Source organism: Miniopterus natalensis, chromosome 16 (genome assembly GCF_054644295.1).
Source record: "Miniopterus natalensis isolate mMinNat1 chromosome 16, mMinNat1.hap1, whole genome shotgun sequence".
Lineage (NCBI taxonomy): Eukaryota > Metazoa > Chordata > Mammalia > Chiroptera > Miniopteridae > Miniopterus > Miniopterus natalensis.
The window spans coordinates 43,884,421-43,903,006 of NC_142096.1; the positions used below are offsets into that span (position 1 = coordinate 43,884,421).

Genomic DNA, 18,586 nt, shown 5'->3' on the forward strand with positions numbered 1-18,586 from the left:
GAAGTCAGAAGGAGCCAAGCTGGCAGGGAAGGGCTGTGGCTGTGCCAGCAGCACTGGTGACACACATGGAGCTGAGCCCTGGGCACAGAGCAGAAGGCAGATTGGGTGCTGGAGACAGGGATGTGAGTGTGGGAGTTCCTCCCTCTGGACAAGGCACGGATGAAGTGGATATTCTCAACCCCCATTGAAGGCATGGGGACGTTAGAGGGAGGGAGGGGAACCAGGAGAAAGCCTCACTTAGACCTGGGCATGGGGTGGCCCAGGAAACAGAGGAGGCTCCAAAGGGTGCCAAGACCAGACCCCACCTGCTGCAGGGGCAGAGCCCAGGAGCACAGGCAGGATAGGAAGGCAGGAGAGAAATGGACAGGTAGGAGGGGCACCGGGAAGTAACCTGTAGATTCTGATGGAGAAGGGCTTGTGAGTGGTGCAGGAGCTAAAGGGTGTAGGCCAGCATCGTTGTCCCTGTGAGGGCACGCATGAGGACAGGAGGACAGTGTAGGTAGCGAGGCCCTTGGATGGGCAGAAGGCTGTAACAGCAGTGGGAGGGGGATGGCTGTGTGGAAGCCCCAGCCTCTGGGTTCAGACAGGAATCATGTCAGCCACCATGAGGGGTGCAGGGAAGGTGTGTGGGGGGTTGCTGGGCCCTCTCACCCCAGAGGCCCTGCCACTCTGCCCCCCCACTTCCAAGCCTGCTACTTCAGGAGACCAAGCCAGACTCCTGGGATGGGGAAGCGGGGTAGAAAACTATGGGTATAGACCTTGTAGCAAAGCAGCCATGAACATAGCCAGCCCCAGACCTTACTTTCTAAAGGGGATCAGGCCCTGGCCAGTTTGCTCAGTGGGTAGAGCATCGGCCGGCAGACTGAAAGGTCTGGGTTCGATTCCAGTCAGGCCTGTACCTCTCTGCTGCAGGCTCCGTCCCCAGTCCCGGTTGGGCAGGAGCAGGTGCAGGAGGCAAGCAATGGATGTGTCTCTCTCATCGGTGTTTCCCTCTCTCCCCCTGTCTCTCTGAAGGTGAGGATTAAAAAAAAGAAATTAAAAAAGTAATAATAAATAAAGGGGGTCAAGGTTCCTTGAAGAGCTGAGGTGGGGGCCAGAAGCCCCACCTCCCTGCCAGTCCTGGTGAAGGTCAATTTAAGAACCTGCTGAGGGCGCTGTAGGGACTGGTTCGCAGCTCCGGTTAGAAGGTGGGGGCCCAGCAACGCCAACGGGCTGGCGCAGCGCCGGGCGGCCGCCCGACGGGGCGGGGGCGGGGGGGCTCCGCTGGTGACGCAGCGGCCGCCGGTTCTCGCGGGGAGCAGCGGGTGGGGTGGGGCCAACGGCCCTGCCCCCCAGATTGGACGCCCCTTGGAGCAGGGCCACAGAGCCGTCACTATTGTGCGCCGGCCTTGGGGGGCTCCATGGGCGCTGAGGGACCTGTCTTTCGACTCAAGACCTGGCCGTGAAGCCCCTGGGGCGGCAGTGGGGCGGGGTAGAGCCCGAAGTCCCGCAGCAGGAACGCGGGGGCAGTGCCACTCGGCCGCGTAGGAGGGAGGGCGCCGGAGGCCGCGCTCGCGGAACGCCCCTTGCGGCGCTGACCCGACCGGCGCCCGCTCCAACGAGGGTCGCCCTCCCCTCGGTGCGGGCTGCGCCCCGGCTCCGCTCCCGCCCGGCGGCCCAGGGTCCCCCAGGCCGCCTCGGGGGGCGGGACGGGGCTTCGAGCCGGGGTCCCTTCCGCTTTCTCTTCGGTTTTCTCCAACAGCCGACGAGGTTTCGGGGGTGGAAGCGCGGTTTACCTCCGCCCGTGTCCTTCCCCGGGGTCTCCCGCACCTTTCTGTCCTCACACAGGTGGCGCCACCTGGCCTGACCCCTGAGGCTCCCCACCAGCTCCGGCAGACGCCGCACGCGTCAGCTCGCACTCGAGCCGAATGAGTCGCGGGGGGCCCGCTGCCGAGGAGCCCCGCGCGCCATGCGCTCCCTGCCGGACTGGCCCCCGGCGCCCGGCGCCCTCAGGCCCTCGCCTTTCCCGCACCCAGCGCTGCACGCCCTCCACGGCCTGGCCCGCGCTCTGCTTTTCCCCGCCTACTGGGCCCTGGACCAGCTGCTGGGATGCTGGGCGCCAATCGCGCGCCCGAGCTGCCTGCAGGGGCTGAGCGCGGCAGCGAGAGCGGGGGCCGCGCTCCTGCTGCTAGGGCTCGTCGGCCTGCCCCTGGCACTGCCAGGCCTGCTGCTCTGGCTGCCGCTGCAGGCCTGGCGCCGCCCCTTCTGCTACCAGCCCCCTCCGCAGTGCTGGGCGCCCCCCGAGCCCTGGCGCCCCGCCGCTGAGCCCGCGCGCTGCTTCGGCTTTCTCAGTGCCAACTTGTGCCTGCTTCCCGACGGGTTGGCGCACTTCAGCAACTTGCAGCACACCCAGCGGCGAGCTGAAGCCGTGGGCGCGGTGCTGCTCGCCGGCCTGCGGTCCTCGCGCTACGGGGCTGTGGGTTGCAGCCCGCCAGGGCCTGGGGCACACTGTGGGGTGCTGATAGCCACCATGCCGGTGGGTCTGGACTTCGTGTGCCTGCAGGAGGTGTTTGATCTGCGCGCGGAGCGCCGCCTGGTGAGCCTCCTGGCACCCAATCTGGGCCCAGTGCTGTACGATGTGGGTACTTTTGGCCTGCAGCCCGGGCCGCACCTCAAGCTGCTGGGCAGCGGGCTGCTGCTGGCCTCGCGCTACCCGTTGCTGCGCGCTGCCTTCCGGTCCTTCCCCCACGCGCGCCGTGAGGACGCGCTGGCCTCTAAGGGACTTCTTTCCGCACAGGTACCCGCCCACTGGCAGCAGCGCTCCCGGGCCAGGGGAGGGGGTGGGGCGTGGGGTCCAACGGGCGAGGGTTGCTGGGGCTGTCCGTGGTGTTGCAGGCGCAGGTGGGCATCCTTAACGGACACTGCATCGTGGGCTTCCTGCACTGCACGCACTTGCATGCCCCGAGCGGTGAGACCGGCGGTCAGGACTGCGGGCAGATGGCTCCTCCCTCCCCCACCGTTTCTGTTCACTGCCCCAGACACCGCGAATCCCTTGAGTGCCTGGGTGGGCTCACAGATGATCGGGCAGGGTGGGTGATGGGGGGCTCGGTTGTGTGTTCCGTATTTGAAAGGGCACCCTGTGCTGAGTCTTCCTCCCCCGCCCTCGGCTCCCGCAGAGGATGGGCCCTTACGCTGTAAACAGCTGACGCTGCTGTTAGACTGGGCCGAGCAGTTTGAGTCTGAGAGCCGCCACAGTGATGAAGCCGTGGCCTTCAGCGTGCTCCTGGGTGACCTGAACTTCGATAACTGTTCTCTAGGTGCGGGGAGGCCGCAGTGGGGCTGGGCGGGCGTCCTGGGCCCGCCCACCTAGTTCAGGCCTTTCTCCGCAGGCCATGCACAAGAACAGGAGCACCAGCTGTTCAGCCGCTTCCGAGACCCCTGCCGGCTGGGCACTCGCCGGGAGCAACCTTGGGCCCTGGGTACGGCTGGAGACAGACCCCGGGTGGAGGGCTGGATTGCCAACGCTCCCGCTGATGTAGCCCTTCCCGGCCCTCCCCCAGGAACGATACTGAGCACTTCCAGGCTCCACCACTCAGTGGCCTGCTCCCCAGAGAAGCTGCGGAGGTGAGCGGAGACCTGGGCGCCAGGCATCGCCCCTAACAGAGGGGTGCCCTGGCCTTGATGACACCACCCCTCCTCAGGGCCCTGGAGCTGGAGGAAGGTCGCCACCGTTACTTAGCAGGCCCTTCCCACAGACGCCGCAGGGCTAAGCCCTGGCGAGGCCGCCGTGTGGATTACATCACCTACCGGGGAGTACCTGGAGGTCCACTGAGCCCAGTAAGTGTCAAAGCTCAGGACACTGGGCAGGCTGGCGCTGGAGCAATCCCTCAGCCTGACTCCCGCCCCCAGGAGGTAGAACAGGTGACATTCAGCACCGCCCTGGCAGGGCTCACAGACCACCTGGCCGTGGGACTTCGGCTCCAAGTTTCGATGCCCTTGTAAGGCAGGAACGCAGGAGACAGCTGTGAGGCCAGGTGGAAAGACCAGCAAGGAGGCAAAGCGTGAGCCTGGGGAGTGACAGCGGGAGCAGGATGACTTTATTGTGTGTGCCCTCCCTCACACAGCCTCCTGGGCCCTGTGGTACTCGTAGACGCTGCCTCTGCCTCGCTTAGAGAAAGCTGGGGTCTGCACAGGTGGGGCAGGGTCCTCTGGGTCTCCAAAGCCCCCGCCACCTGGTGTGTGGAGGCAGAACACATCCTGTGGAACAGAGGGACAGGTTCAGCACAGGCATAGTCCCCACCTACCTCCTGCTGCAGTCCCATCCCCACAGCAGTGCATCTACAACACAGGCCAGAGCCATGGAACCTGGTTTGCTGCCCCCTTTCTTTCAGGAGCTAAATTAAACTGGGTCTCTGGTTATTTCTGCAACTCTGTTCACCTTCTGTGGGATGACAGGCGCTGGGGAGATGGAAATGGGACTGGACAGATGACAATCCTTACCCCAGGGTACACGGGTACCGACGTCTTCCCGCCCAGATTCACCATGCGGCCGTCCTTTCTGATCAGTAGGTTTAGGCCACGAGCACCTGGCTCACCCCCTGCAGTAAGAGCCAAGGGGCGGGGTGGGTGGCCGAGGGGGCAAGGATGGGAGAGGCTTGGTGTGGGGGGAGGGGGAGCTTCGCAGTAAGGAGATAGGGAGAGACTCCAGGTGCTGGGGGGGCGAGAAACACGCGCGGTTAGGATGAGGGAGAGCGCCTGGGCTGGGCGGGGCCGCTCACCGTGGAGGCCGTAGGGCCGGAAGGCTCGGCGCTCGGTCAGTACCGACAGCAGCGCCTCCTCGCGGAACAGCAGCTCACGGACGACGCCATCGCCGCCCCGGAAGCGGCCGCGGCCCCCGGACCCCGGCCTCAGCTCGAAGCGGCGCAGGATGACCGGGTACCTGCGCAGGCCAGGAGCTCAGCACCCTGGCCCCGGCTCCGCCCCGCCCTGCTCGCCCACCTCGGACGCCTCCCCAGCCCTGCCCGCGCCACCCACCTGCTCTCCAGGATCTCTGGATCCGTGATGCGCGTGTTGGTCATGTGGCTGTGCACGCCGCTGCGCCCGTGCCAGCCGGGGCCCGCACCAGCGCCGCCCGCCACCGTCTCGTAGTAGCCCATGTGGGCGTTCCCCAAGGTCACATTGTTCATGCAGCCCTGGCAGGGACGAGCGGTCGCTGCGGCTGGGCGGCAGCCACGCCCTGAGCGCCCCAGCCCGCACCCTCCTCCCCCCGCTCCCACAGCAAACCCGAGAGGCGCCCACCCGCCGGCGGCACCTGGGAGGCCGCGCAGGCTTCGAAGGCACGCAGGATGACGTCCACCACGCGCTGTGACGTGAGCACGTTGCCGCCCACCACGGCCGCCTCCGGGGAGGGGTCCAGGATGGAGCCTTTAGGAATCACCACGCTAACCGGTGCCAGGCAGCCCTGTGCAGGGAGGGGCCCGCTCTCAGAGCCAACTGGGAGATGTGTGTCCCACCACCTCTAGGATCATCAGTCCGTTCTTGGGATACTAGGCTGACTCTGCCCCAGGCTCACTCAGGGGCTTAGAGTGGACCCGCTGACCTCGCACACTGGACATGCCTGCACACCTGGTTCAGCGGGATGTCCCGGCCCACCAGACAGCGCAGGCAGTAGATGAGGGCAGACAGCGTGATGGCCCGCGGAGCGTTGAGGTTGCCAAACACCTCCGGACCGGTGCCGCTGAAGTCAAACACTGCGCTGCCCTGCCCACCAGAAGGGAAGGGGAGAGGAGGGGAGGGGAGAGGAGAGGAGGGGAGGGGTCATCAGCAATAAGGCGTCCAGGCCACCAATGCCCCATCCCCAGGCCTGTTTCCTGCAGCCAGACCTGAATCAAGTTGATATGCACGTGGAGTCGGATAGGGGAACCATCATCCATATGGTCCTCTGCAGACACTTCCAGAGGCAGGCCCCGGGCCTGCCTGGAGGTCCCAAAAGCCCGAAGCATGTCCCGCACAGCCAGCTCAGCGTTTGCCTGGCAAGGAGTATATTCAGAGGCAGCCATGCCACCTTCTAGGTGGGCCAAGTCCCCCCCTCTCCTACTTGCCCAGCTGCCTTGGTGCTGGCACAGAGCTACCCCCATGCTCTTGTCCCCAGGCCCACCTGAATATGGCCCATGTAGGCCTGCACCACATCCAGACCATACTGCCCGATTAGCTCCCCCACCAGCTGGATGCCCTTCTGGTTGGCTGCCACCTGGGCACGGAGATCTGACAGGTTGTCGTGCAGGTTCCGAGTCCCACTGCAGCCAGGAATCTTGCCTGGGGCCCGCAGGGCCTCAGTTACCGCTGGATGGATAGAGTCAGCACTAAGCCACCCTCCAAGCCAGGGAACTGTCTGATACCCTGCTCTATACCTGCTCCAACTCTGCTGGGCACTGTGGGCCCCCCATGTTGGCCCTTCACTGGTTCCCCACAACCCTGCTGACTCCTCCAGTGCCCTGAAAACCCGCATCTTCCTCCCATCTGCTGAACTTTCTCCTTCCCACACCTCAGTCCCCCACAAACACCCTAGGCAGGGGCAGGGAGTGGGGAGCGGGTTGTCAGGGAACATTTGTCCCTCAGCAAAGTCTCCTCCCACCTTCACTTCCTCCTGTTCTGCTTCCTCACCTCCTGGACCCACTCTTTTCAAGCTGCTTTCTGGTCCTCCCTCCTGTTTCTTAGGAGAAAAACCACTTCCCTTGACCCTCCCCCACTCACACTGCCCTCAGCCCTGTGGCCCCCAAGTTTGTTTGTTTGTTTTTTCTAATGCTCAGAGGATACTTTTTCCATTACTTTTCTGAGAGAGTAGAAGGGGGAAGAGAGAGAAACACTGATGTAAGAGAGACACATTGGTTGCCTCCTGCACACACCCCAGCTAGGGATCGAGTCTGCAACCCAGGTACGTGCCCTTGGCTGGAATTGAACCAGTGACCCTTCAGTCCAAGGGCCGATGCTCCAACCACTGAGCCAGACTGGCCAGGGCAAGCCTACTGCTTTGAAAGAGCATCAATGTGGCCATCTGTGCAGCAACCCCCCCCTCCCCAGATCTGGAAGACTCCAGCCCCCAGCAAGCAGTGCAGGTCCTGGCCCCAGGGACCACTCTCCACTTCAGGAAAGCTCTGCTCGAGCTTCTCTGAAGCTCTCTGGCCACTGGGTCCTCTGCCATGTTCCTGCACATGTCCCTCCCATGATCCCTGCCCCCTGCCCTCACTCCACACTGACCAAGGGAGAAGCCAGACCTAGGTCACTATTCACATCCTAGGTAGCCTGTAGCTCTGTTACACTGCCTTCTACCCTGTCCATGTCACCTCTTCTCACTCTGGGCTCTCAGGCCTCTACAGTTTCAACCTTGCTCTGTATTTCCTGCTGTTCCTCCCTCCCAGGCCCCACTGCCACTCTGTCCCACTTTCCCTGCAGCTGCTCTGTGCCCACTCAGAACCAGAGCATCCAGCTGTCCATACTTGACTCTTCCCCCACCTCTAAGTCCCATCAAATGCCAACCCTGACCTCCAAAACAGCTGTCCCCACGCCACCCTCGCTGCCCAGCTTAAGGCTCAGCATCAACCAGGGTAACTGCAGCTGCCCTACCCCACTCCCTCTGCCCAGGGTCCAGGCCACCCTTGGACCCCCATCCACTCTACATGTAGGCAGGGGGGCTGTCATGGTGCACGGGCAGACCAGAATGCACCCAGCTGAAGCCTTTCACAGCCTCTCTGCTGCCCTACCACCCAATGACTCAGACTGGGGCTTTCTAAGAGCCTGCAACCCTGGCTCTGCTATTTCTCTGAAACCCCCAGACCCAGTACAAACACAGTACAGATTGTAAACACCTTGAAATAGGCTCCTCACCATCCTGCACCCAGTCCCTTCAGTATCCTGGCCAACTCCCCACCCCCAAAACCACTGAGGCCTTACTGGGCCCAGGCAGAACTCAGCTTCTCTGGTCATCTCTGAGAGATGTCATTGCCTGGCTCCCCCAGCCATAAGGCAGGCCTGGGCCAGTGGGCTGTGTCCTAGTATCTGGCCTGGCCTGGCTGTAGGCAGCAGCCATGTGTACAGCCCACTAAATTCCCAACCCCCAGCCCCAGACCCACTCCCACTCACCCTCCTCCTGGAAGACGCCTCCCTGAACGAGTTTAAAGGACAGAAAAACAGCACCCTCCTGCTGCAGTGTGGTGGAGTGCGGGGGCATGGAACCTGGTGTGATGCCCCCAATGTCTGCGTGGTGTCCGCGACTGGCCACGTAGAACACAGGTCGAGTCTGACCCGGCCAAAACACCTAGGAGTGGAGAGCAACAGTCAGCTCCATGCCCTACCTGCCCCCTGAAGTTCCCAGGTAGTGGCCCTTACCGGTGTGATGACGGTCAGGTCTGGCAGATGGCTGCCGCCTGCACTGGGGTGGTTGCTCAGCAGCACATCACCAGGGTGGAGGTCAGCCCCCAGGTGCTGGATCTGAAGCCAGGACACAGGTTGGGAGGAGGGAGGAGGCAGGGGCGGGGCAGATGAGAAGAGCAGGAAAAGGGACCTGCCAAACCTGGAACTGCACGGTCTCCTGCATGGCGCCTAAGTGCACAGGGATGTGGGGGGCATTGGAGACCAGCCCCCCGTCGGGCCCAAAGAGGGCGCAGGAGAAGTCCAGGCGCTCCTTGATGTTGGTGGAGATGGCCGTACGCTGCAGGATGCGGCCCATCTGCTCTGGAAGTACAGAGTGACCAGGCAGGCGCTGCTGGCCCCACCCCATCCACAGCTGGGCCCCAGGCATGGAGAGGCAGGACCCAAGTCCCTGAGCAAGGACCCGAAGGTGGCAATGGCCACCTGGACACCATGTCTCGCCTGTATGAGGGGATCCACTCCCCCCACCGCTGCCTGGAGCCGCAGCAAGAACCTGGGGTCCCACATCAGTTTTCTGCCCTACCAAGCACAGTAAGAACCTGGTACCACTGGCCTGACCCTGCTCAATAGGTTCACTATGCTGAGCCCATTTCCTGTCCATAAACAGAAGACTGCTGGCAGGAGAAAAGCCACACTCTGTCCAAGGCCTGCTGGTATAGGGAGACTGTGCCATCCCCGAGCTAGGGCCATACTGCCCACCCTGTCACCAGCCAAGATTCTGTTTCTTCCTCTTCCCCTGGGTAACACTTTCTGCACCCACCTCTGCCTAGTGGGCAGACCTCCCAACATGACACCACAGGAAGCAGGGCCCAGGAGTATGGTGGCACCACTCACCAGCAATGCTCATGAAGCGGTGTGAGAAGATGGATAGGTGGATGGGGTCGAGCTGGGCACCCACCGTACCAGGAGTCTCAGCCCCCACTGAGATGCGGATGTCCCCAGTCTCAGTCACCTCTGCCTGGCAGCCTGGTTCCACCAGGATGGTGCTGGGGGAAGGGGTGCAGAGGAACTGGAGGGACCAAGCCAGGCCCCACTCCCAACTAGGAACCTCACATCCCCAGGACAGGGCCCCACATAATGGGACCCCAGAGTCCTTCAGACTCCTGCAGGCTTGGGCCAGAGAACCCCTCGCTAGGACCCCACAGCTCACCCAGCCCCATAGCTGTGGTCCCAACCTGCACCCCCATGACCCTCACCCTGGCCAGGCCTTAACCTACCTGTTGCTGTCGATGATGAGGCAGGGCCCCTGGAGCTTGTGCCCATAGGCCAGCTCTCCCAACAGGTATACGGGGGTCTCCTGGTAGCCCCCCTCAAAGTAACACTGGGTCATCTGAGGAGGTGTGGGGTAAAGGAGGTTCCTAGGTCCAGTACCATCCTCAGATCTCCCCATCCATACCTACCCGTGTCCCTGAGGGTATAGGTGGGTATGCACAGGCAGGGCCACTAACCTTGTCTACCCGAGGAGGCCCAGTTTGGGCTTTGGGGACATCCTCAAGATGAAGGCCGCTGCTGCCGGTGCCCCTCACCCGGACATCATCCACCACCACTGGCCGCTCAGGAATGACGAAGCCAAACTCCCTCATATACCTGAACCCACAGGCCCAAGGGAACTCTCAAGGCAAGGTGGCAAGGCCAGTGGGCTACCCACCAGGACTCCCAGGATGTGAGCTTGCATACCTCTCCACAAACGCTGCCCCAAAGTCACCAGCACGGGGTGAGCGGGCAGTGGCTGGGTGCTGGTGGGCAGATACCATCAGGGCGCAGTCTGTGCCCTGGTAGCGCAGATGTAGGAAGCTCTCAGTGCTGATCTGGGACCTGTGGTGGTGAACAGGCAGAACACTCACACAGGGCACCCTTTGAGGACACCTATCCTACCTCCTCTAGCCTCACAGTCCATTCTTCCCTGAGCATTGCCTGAAGGGGCCCCAGAACCATCTGGGAAGTAAGGTGGTGAACCAGCCAGGGGGTGCCTGGGATGCTGCAAGTCCTCTGCCCAGCCCAGCCCAGCCCCTAGAACCGTACCTCAGGAAGCCCTGGGCCCGCAGAGCATCCACACACTGCTCCTCCAGTCGGCTCAGCCTCTGGTCCAGCTGCACAAAGGTCTCGGGCACGTAGGGCAGGGAGCAGGGCTCCTGTGCCTCATGCACCACGTCTGCCAGAGCCAACCCCAGTGCCGACAGCAGCCCACTGTGTCTACAAAGATCGGGCCACACAGCAATGAGGGGAGCCTCCCAAAGGTGGCCCTCCATCCTGGGTCACATGCCCCAGGTCCAGACACACCTGTGAATGTGCACAGTGTCCATGCCCAAGGCTCGGGCGATGGCACAAGCATGCTGCCCACCAGCGCCCCCGAAGCAAGCCAGCACATGCGCCGATGGGTCGTGACCTCGTGCCTAGGGAGCCAAAGGAGGGTCAGAGGCTTAACCTACCCTGTCCAGCTCCTGACCCCTCACCGCCATGGGGTTGCCTGAGTGGGAGGGATGGGTGGCAGGGCTGGGAGGCAAGAGTAAAGGCAGGTGTACCTGCGTGAGAGCACGGATGGGCCGGCACATGGCCTCGTTGGCCACACGCACAAACCCCATAGCCACCTCCTCAAGGCTCAGTGGGGAGGCTGGGCAAGGCCCATTGGCCAGGAAGCTGTTGATGTCGGTGGCCACAGCCTCCAGGGCCTTTCGGGAGGCCTCAGGGGATAGTGGCTGGTCCTCTCCTGGCCCAAAAATGCAGGGAAAGGAGGCAGGCAGCAGGCGACCCAGGACCAGATTAGCATCCGTCACTGTCACAGGGCCCCCTGGGAGGTATGCACAGTGTGGGTGCTGAAGTCAGGGACCAGGAGTGGGCAGCAGTGGGCCTGGGCAGCATGGGAGGGTCCTGCAGGCAGACCCCAGATCTTACCTTTACGGTAGCAGGCAGGGCCAGGATGGGCTCCTGCAGACTCTGGCCCCACCACAAATAGGCCGGACCTTGGGGGAGGGACAACTGGAGTTGGAGGTGGGTTGGGAGGCAGGGCAGGAGGTCTTGGCCAAGGTGGGGAAGCTGACCTGAAGAAGAGGCGGGAGCCGCCACCAGCTGCTACTGTGTTGATGTCCAGCTGGGGGGCCTGGAGGGTGACACCTGCTGTGCTGGCCTCAAAAACGTGCTCAAATTCCCCAGCATAGCGGCTCACATCAGTGGACGTGCCTAGTAGGGGATCTGGTGGTGACGAGTCACCCCACAGACCTGGATGCCCAGCATTGCCTGGCCTGGCTTCTGAGCCTCCCCCAGACCACCCTTAGGCCCTCATACCTCCCATGTCAAAGCCAATGACAGGCTGGCCACCCTCTGCCTGGTAGGTGGTGGCAGAATAGCCAACCACACCCCCAGCAGGGCCAGACAACACAGCCCGGGAGCCACTGAAGGAGTCCATGGGTGCCAGGCCACCATCAGAGCGCATGAACAGCACCTGCACATCCTGTGGGCAAGCAAGCAGGTGGTGAGGGGCTGGGCATGCACGGCGGGGGGGGGGGAGGCCTGGAGTGGGCAGGTGGGGGCCTCACCTTGAGCTGGCCCTGGAAGCCCCGGCAGAAGCCCTGCACATAGCGCTGGATGGCAGGTGTGAGGTAGGCATCAGCGCAGGCTGTATGCCCCCTCGGCACAATGCGCACCATGGGCATGGCGTCCGAGGACAGTGACACATGTGTGAAGCCCAGCTCCCGGGCCAGCACACCCACCTGCTGCTCATGCTGGGCCCACCTGTGACAATGACCTAAAGCTCTGTCTCTCCCAACATCGTTCCCCCACCACCCTCACGCTGCCCCCGCACTCGGTTCTGGCTCCCCATCCTCACCCTGGCCTTCTGCTCAGGTAGCTTTCATTCCCCGACCCTGCCAGTGCACACTCACGTATAGGAGTGCATGAATACCACAGCCAAGCTTCTAATGCCTCGGGACAGGAGCCCCTCCAGCTTCCCACGCAGGCCCCCCAGGTCCACAGGCTGCTGCACCTCCAGTAGATCCCCTGTGCAGCCTGCGGGAAGCCACTGCTGTCCATCAAAGACCCAGGAAAGCATGCTGCCCTCAAACCCTAACAGCTGAGGCACGCACCTTTGACGGGCTTCCCAGCACCTGGCTCCCCACGATACAGCACTACACGCTCATCTACCTCCAGCACCTCTTCGTATAGCACCTCGGGCATAGGCACGGCCTGGGGGTGGGCAGAGGCTCAGAGGAGGCATAGGCCCGAGGGTCCTTGCTGGGGTCCTGCATAGGTGGGCAGTGCAGGTGACGGAATGTGTCCCAACAGGCTAGTGGAGAGGCCCACGAGACAGAAGGGGTGGCCCCAGCACGGCCCACCCAGGAGGCTGCTCTCTGCCCAAACACACCTGAGTGTGGCCAACTGCCCTGCCCCCACAAGAGCAGCTCCTTTCCCCAGCATGAGGGGTAGGGGTGGAGTGGACTCCCACACCTCACTCTGAATGGGCTGGCTTGGGCTACCTCACACCTGGGGTCCAGAACAGGACATGGTGACAGACAGGGACAGAACAACATGTGACCATTCTGAATGTTGAGGAGAACACAGCATTCTGCTACAAGTGCCTGGAACCTCCTCTCTGCTTATCAGCTAGTAGCCTTGGGCTGGCACTGACCCTTCCAAGGACTGCCCACCCCAAGAGGATCCAGCCACCTGCTGGCATGGGTGAGCTCACCAGGTCAAAAAGGTTCTCTCGGGCCTGGGTGCCCACGTGCAGCAGGTCTCGGAAGCCACGAGTCACCAGCAGTGCCACCCGCTCCCCCTGCCGCTCCAGCAGTGCATTGGTGGCCACTGTGGTGCCCATCCGGATGCTGGCAATGCGACTGGTGTCCAAAGGCCTGTCCCTCGGCAACAGCATGCCCCCCTCCTGAAAACCAGGTGGTCAGGCCTCTGGCCCTGCGGTCCCTCCCCATCCCACCAATCTGCCCTGGCCACCTGCTCCAGGATGCGGCGAATGCCCTCGGTGGGGGCGTCCACATAGTTGGCAGGGTCCTCTGAGAGCAGCTTCAAGACCCTCACATGCCCCCCTGGGCATTGGGCAAAGACGTCTGTGAAGGTGCCTCCACGGTCGATGGCAAAATGGAAGCGCCCCCCGGGGCTGCCCATGATGACAGAGCTGGAGTCCAGCGGTGACTCTTCGGGCTGCAGTCCTGGGAAAACTGGACAGAGGCAGCGGGGGTCAGCAGGGAGGGAGCTCATCCACAGGTGGGGAGCCCTTGGCTGAGCTGGGAGGGGGGATTCCAGGTCCAGGAGGGGCTCTGGGCGGAGCCAGAGCTGCAGGACCCCGCTCAGACGGGAGCCCGAGGCGGGGCCTGAGCTGGGCAGGCTGGGGCGCCCGCCCTAATGCCCCCCATACCTCTGTGCCCCGGTTGGGGCCGAAACCCAGTGCCCGGAGCCGGCCTTTGAGAGGGGAAGGCGCCCCCGGGAGTCCTGGGCCTGGGGTCTAGTTTCTTTGGCAAGAGGAGGCAGGGGGTTGAGGTCGGGAGAGGAAGCTCCACGTCCCGAAGGCTCGACCTTGGGGCTGAGGCCCGTGCGACGCCGGCCGGGCGTCGGGGGCGGGCGTCCGGGGCGGGGCGGGGCGGGGCGGGGCGGGCGTCCGGGGCGGGGCGGGGCGGGCGTCCGGGGCGGGGCGGGCGTCCGGGGCGGGGCGGGGCGGGGCGGGGCGGGCGTCCGGGGCGGGGCGGGGCGGGGCGGGCGTCCGGGGCGGGGCGGGGCCCGCCAGCCGGGCGGCTGGGCCTCTCTCCCTCCGCGAGGGCTGCGCGGCCGGGCGGCGGCCGGCTCTCCCAGGTGCCTCGGCGCCGCCAGCCCGGCGCGCCCTCCGCCCCGCGCCGCGGGCCACGGAGGACAGCGGGCGGGGCACTTTCCAGCCCGACTCCTGACGGCGCGGGGCAGCCCCGGCGCGTCCCCCCTCCGCGGCCTGGCTCCGGGTACCTTGGCCGCCAGGCCCTGCTCCGCCCGCTCACCCACACGTGTCTCCCCTTGACTCTGTACCGCCAGAGGCCCCCAGAGCGTGGTGCTGGTTCCGAGAGGCCTGGGGTTACCTCCCACCTGCCTGTTCCCGGGCAGCAGCCCGCTTGCAGCGTTCTGGCCAAACCCTGCGAGCCACCCTGGAGTCCCTCTTTCTCACACCCCACCTCAACCTGCCAAAAGTCCAGAACCCATCATTCTTTACTCTCCTACCCTAATCAAGCCTGTCACTCCTCACCAGAAGATGGACTGTGCACCCCATCCCCCACTAGCCAAGGAGCCAGGGGGGTGGACCACAAAGCCTGACGCTCAGGCTCCCTCTGCCCCTTAAGGCCCACTCTACCAGCACTAGCCTCAGCCACCCAGCTCACTGCCACCTCAGGGCCTTTGCACAGACTGTTCACCTGGGAAGCTCCACCTTGTACCTCCCACACTTCTGTCCAGTTCTGGTCCAATGTTACTTTCTCAGTGATGCCACCTTCTCCTGGCTGCACCTACTAAAAGAGCTCCCACTACTGCCTGTCCCTTACTTTGTTTCATATTCCTCCATAGCACATGTCATTGCCCACAGGAGCAGGGGTTTCCCCTCCTTTTAACTGTCTCAGCAGGAGCTGAATCAGTGAAGCCTCGCTGGTCCCTGAGGAGAGCCCCTGCATTCCCTGTGCTGCTCACCTCTTTCAGCATCCTTGAACTTGATGGTTCTGCGCCGAGTGAGCCGGGGGCTCGAGGCCACCTCAGCCAGGAGCGCAGAGCTGCAGAACCCCAGGGTGCTGCCCCGGTTCCTGAGCACCAGCTTCAGTTCCTGGTTCTCCTGGATCAGCTGCACAAGCTGCCGCAGCTCTTCATTCTCCTGGGCCAGCCGCTGGATCTCTTGCCGCAGACCCTCGTAGCTGCTGAGGAGGGACATGCCCGGCATTGGGGTGGAGGGGCAGAGGCTGCCAGCAGCAGCAGGCTAACCAAGGACGGCAGACCCCCCCATTGTGAGATCAGCACTGCCCCTGCCCCCACACCTTGGGGCATTCCGGGGCTTCAGAGCCAGGGCCCAGCAGTTCCAACCACCTGGGGCATATGGGACTTCTGACCTCTAGCCTCCTCCCAGGGCCAAATGGCTGGCAGAGTCCAGACCTGCCCCAGGCCTTGGAGTCCCTGTAGGAAGACCCCCTCCTGGAGGACGGAAGCTTCTTCATCCCAGCCTAGCATGGATGTGTGGCAGGGAGGGGGGGTGGATATTCAGGCATCCCCACCTGTCCATTTGGCTGCTTACTGGCTACTGATACAGGGTCCCCACCCACCTGTGCAAGGTTATGGGCGTGTTACAGGGATACAAGGAGTGGCATTGTCACATAGAGGGTAGGTGCGCTGGACGAGGCCTCACATTAAGGGCCTCAGTCTCGGGGCAGGCAGCAGGCAGGCCCCACAGAGAGGTCTGAGGACCACAGATACCTTGGGGGTGGGAGAACCACCCCCAAGGCCAACAATTGGGTTTACATTTTACAAAATATAAAGGACTCTCTTCTTTCATGCAGATAATTCTGTGCAGTTGCCCATTTTGAGTCCTTTCCTTACATTATGATTACTGCTTATTTTACACCATTGATTCCTTTTTGCTGGTCTCTGTGCAATTTGCACTCATCAAAAAGTAGGTTCTTTTAGGACTTGCATGTCCCTTCCCCTGCTGCTTCAGTGTGGCACAGTGACCTCCAGTGGGGAGTTCTTACTGGTGCTGACTGTGGGGGGTATGCCTCTGAGAGCACTGTTCCAGGGGACTAGGTAAGTAGCAACTGCACTTAATCCCAATGGAAATAATGACAATTTTAACGGTTTCTATAATTAGGAAACATTCCTAATTCTAAGGATTATGGGGTAGAGTATTTCTGACAGAAGTAAAGATCTTACAGCAAAAGAATGACAGGCTTGCCCTGGCCTGTGTTGCTCAGTGGTTAGAGCATCAGTCTGCACACCAAAGGATCACAGGTTTGATTCCCAGTCAAGAACATATACCTGGGTTGCAGGTTTGATCTCTGGCCCCAGTCAGGGTGCATGTGGGGAGCAACCAATCAATGTGTCTCCCTCTCACATTCTCTCTCTCTCTTTCTCTGTCCTTCCCTCCCTTCCACTTTCTCTAAAAGTCAATGGAAAAAATACCCTAGGGTGAGGATTAACAAAAAAAGAATGACAGGCTCAGGGCAATCATCTTCAACTCAGACCCGCTGGAAGCCAGATGGTGGGCTGTGGAGGCAGAATTCTAAGAGCTCCCCAATGTTTCCTGCCTGGTGGACAGGCCCTACATGATCCCAGGTCTGTACTAGAACAAATTTTACACCCAGCATTAGGTTAGGTTATGTGGCACAGCTGACATATAAAGGGAGATTATCCTGGTTGAGTCTGACATCAGGTGAGCCCCTGGAAGGACAGGTCTCTTCCTGGTGGAAGAGAGGCAAAATATGAAAGATACTTCATGCTAGGAGCATTCTAGGATTCTCTTAGAATCCTCTAGGAGCTGACATATAGTCAGAATATTGGGAGAGAAAGAGAAAACCCCAAAAGTCACAAGAGAAAGATGACTCGTTGCATTAAGACTAACACCTAACTTCTCATCTGAAACAATGGGGGCCAGGAGACAATGGAAAAATGTACTGGGAGTCATTTTAAAAACTCAAGCAAGAGTCCTATACAGTATAATAGAATAGGATCTTTTGGACATTAAGGTAAAATAAAGACAGTCCAAGAGTAAGACAGAGGATTTGTTGCTACCAGACCTACCTTACGAGAAATACTAAAGAAAGTTCTTCCAGCTGAAAGGAAATCACATTAGATGGTCATTCAAGTCCAACTTCTAGCCATACTGTGGCCAGACTTCTGACCTATAGAGCTGTGAGTTAACAAGCAGATACAGTTTTCAGCCACTGCATTGTGGCCACTTGTTACATAGCAGTAGAAAACAAGCACAGCCTCCTGGATGAAGGAAGCTCAGGACCTGAGGATAAAAGGGGCAGAACTGACATGCACTGTCCTGTGGCAGAGTCAGTGCCTTGAGACCTGAGATGGGAACTTCAGTGGATAATCTTCAATCTTGCCCTCCCAAACTCCCATGAGTCCTCCTTTCTGGCAGAAGTAGTCCCTTCCAGTTGCCAGAGGCATAGACAGCTGCCCAAAGACGAATGTGCTCCCTCCCCTCAAGATGGGTGTCCATTTCTCATCCCAAGCCATCTGAAGTGGCTGTGTGCATTATTTCTGACCAGAGGAATGTGGTGAGAGTGACAGCATGCCTGTGCCAAGCCTTGACTGTGAGAGGCTAGGCAGGAACAGGACTTCTAGGAGGACTGTGTGACCCTCTCACTCTGGATATTAACCGAAGGACATACAACATTTATTCAGGGAGGTCTACTAAGTCAGGAATCTGTGGCATCTGAGCCAGAATCTGCTCCCTACCATCCCCAGATTCATGCCATGAAAGCTACTCCAAGAGAACACGGGACTCCCAGTTGCAGGGCAAAGGTTCCATTGGGAAGGACAAGCTGAGAAGACAATGCCTACCATCCCCCCTAAACCCACCTGTAGCTCAGGCTTCCACCCTTCCCCCAGTTCCCCTCCCCTGCCCAGGTGAGAGACATGATGGAAGGTCTAGCAGCTCTACAGCAAGGCTGAGCAGGCTGGCTTTCTTTGGAGGCTGAATGTGGTATTGTGGAGATTTTAGTGGTGAGAAGTTATGAAATTACCAATTAGCAGATCACCACAAACTTGAAGGGTTAAAACAACAATCTCTTTTAGTTCTAGAGGCCAGAAGTCCAAGCTGAGTCTTATGGGCTAAAATCAAGGTGTCAGCAGGAATGGTTCCTCCTGGAGGTTCAAAATTTCATTCCTTGCCTTGTTCAACATCCAGCCTTCCTTGGTTTGTGGCTACATCACTCCAATCTCTGCCTCCAGGGTCACCTCCCATTCTCCTGTAATCAAATAACCCTTTGCTTCTACCTTAGAAGGATAATCATGATTACATTTGGGGTCCACCTGGATAATCCAGGACAATCTCATCTCAAGATCCTTAACATAATCATATCTGCAAAATTTCTTTGTCATATAAGGTACATTCACAGCCTTTGGGGATTAGAACCCAGATGTCTTTGGGGAGAGGGTATTCTGCAGCCTATTACACTGGCTGCACATGGGACAGACTAGAAATCTTTCCCTGATCACACAGGAATCCATC

The 18,586-nt window shown here is 60.9% G+C and overlaps 2 protein-coding genes across 5 annotated transcripts; one reads left to right on the forward strand and one right to left on the reverse strand.

The window, feature by feature from the left end:
* The first annotated feature begins 1,948 nt into the window (after window positions 1-1,948).
* LOC107539949 (sphingomyelin phosphodiesterase 5) lies at window positions 1,949-4,308 on the forward strand. Its single transcript, XM_087825548.1, has 7 exons — window positions 1,949-2,776; window positions 2,875-2,947; window positions 3,156-3,296; window positions 3,369-3,458; window positions 3,540-3,603; window positions 3,681-3,816; window positions 3,889-4,308. Exons 1-7 carry the CDS (start codon window positions 1,949-1,951, stop codon window positions 3,979-3,981), a joined length of 1,425 nt encoding a protein of 474 aa, XP_087681674.1. The 3' UTR covers window positions 3,982-4,308.
* On the reverse strand, window positions 3,984-13,973 carry OPLAH (5-oxoprolinase, ATP-hydrolysing). Of its 4 annotated transcripts, XM_087825544.1 has the most exons (27): window positions 13,769-13,973; window positions 13,348-13,571; window positions 13,088-13,279; window positions 12,486-12,585; window positions 12,285-12,408; window positions 11,940-12,135; window positions 11,689-11,854; window positions 11,445-11,583; window positions 11,299-11,366; window positions 10,929-11,194; window positions 10,687-10,799; window positions 10,429-10,599; window positions 10,084-10,221; window positions 9,855-9,993; window positions 9,624-9,736; window positions 9,241-9,392; window positions 8,549-8,709; window positions 8,365-8,466; window positions 8,119-8,293; window positions 6,137-6,321; window positions 5,862-6,008; window positions 5,605-5,739; window positions 5,291-5,440; window positions 5,014-5,171; window positions 4,758-4,918; window positions 4,480-4,577; window positions 3,984-4,236 (listed from the first exon to the last, which is right to left on the reverse strand). In XM_087825544.1, the coding sequence occupies exons 2-27, from the start codon at window positions 13,516-13,518 to the stop codon at window positions 4,096-4,098; spliced, it is 3,861 nt and encodes a 1,286-aa protein (XP_087681670.1). In that variant the 5' UTR covers window positions 13,519-13,571; window positions 13,769-13,973; the 3' UTR covers window positions 3,984-4,095. The 4 variants fall into 4 exon arrangements, 3 of the variants coding, with proteins under 3 accessions (XP_087681670.1, XP_087681671.1, XP_087681672.1); XR_015715808.1 differs by lacking the exon at window positions 3,984-4,236 and having other exon boundaries at window positions 4,489-4,577; window positions 5,278-5,440; XM_087825545.1 differs by lacking the exons at window positions 13,348-13,571; window positions 13,769-13,973 and having other exon boundaries at window positions 3,988-4,236; window positions 12,486-12,641; window positions 13,088-13,165.
* Between the last annotated feature and the right edge of the window lie 4,613 nt (window positions 13,974-18,586).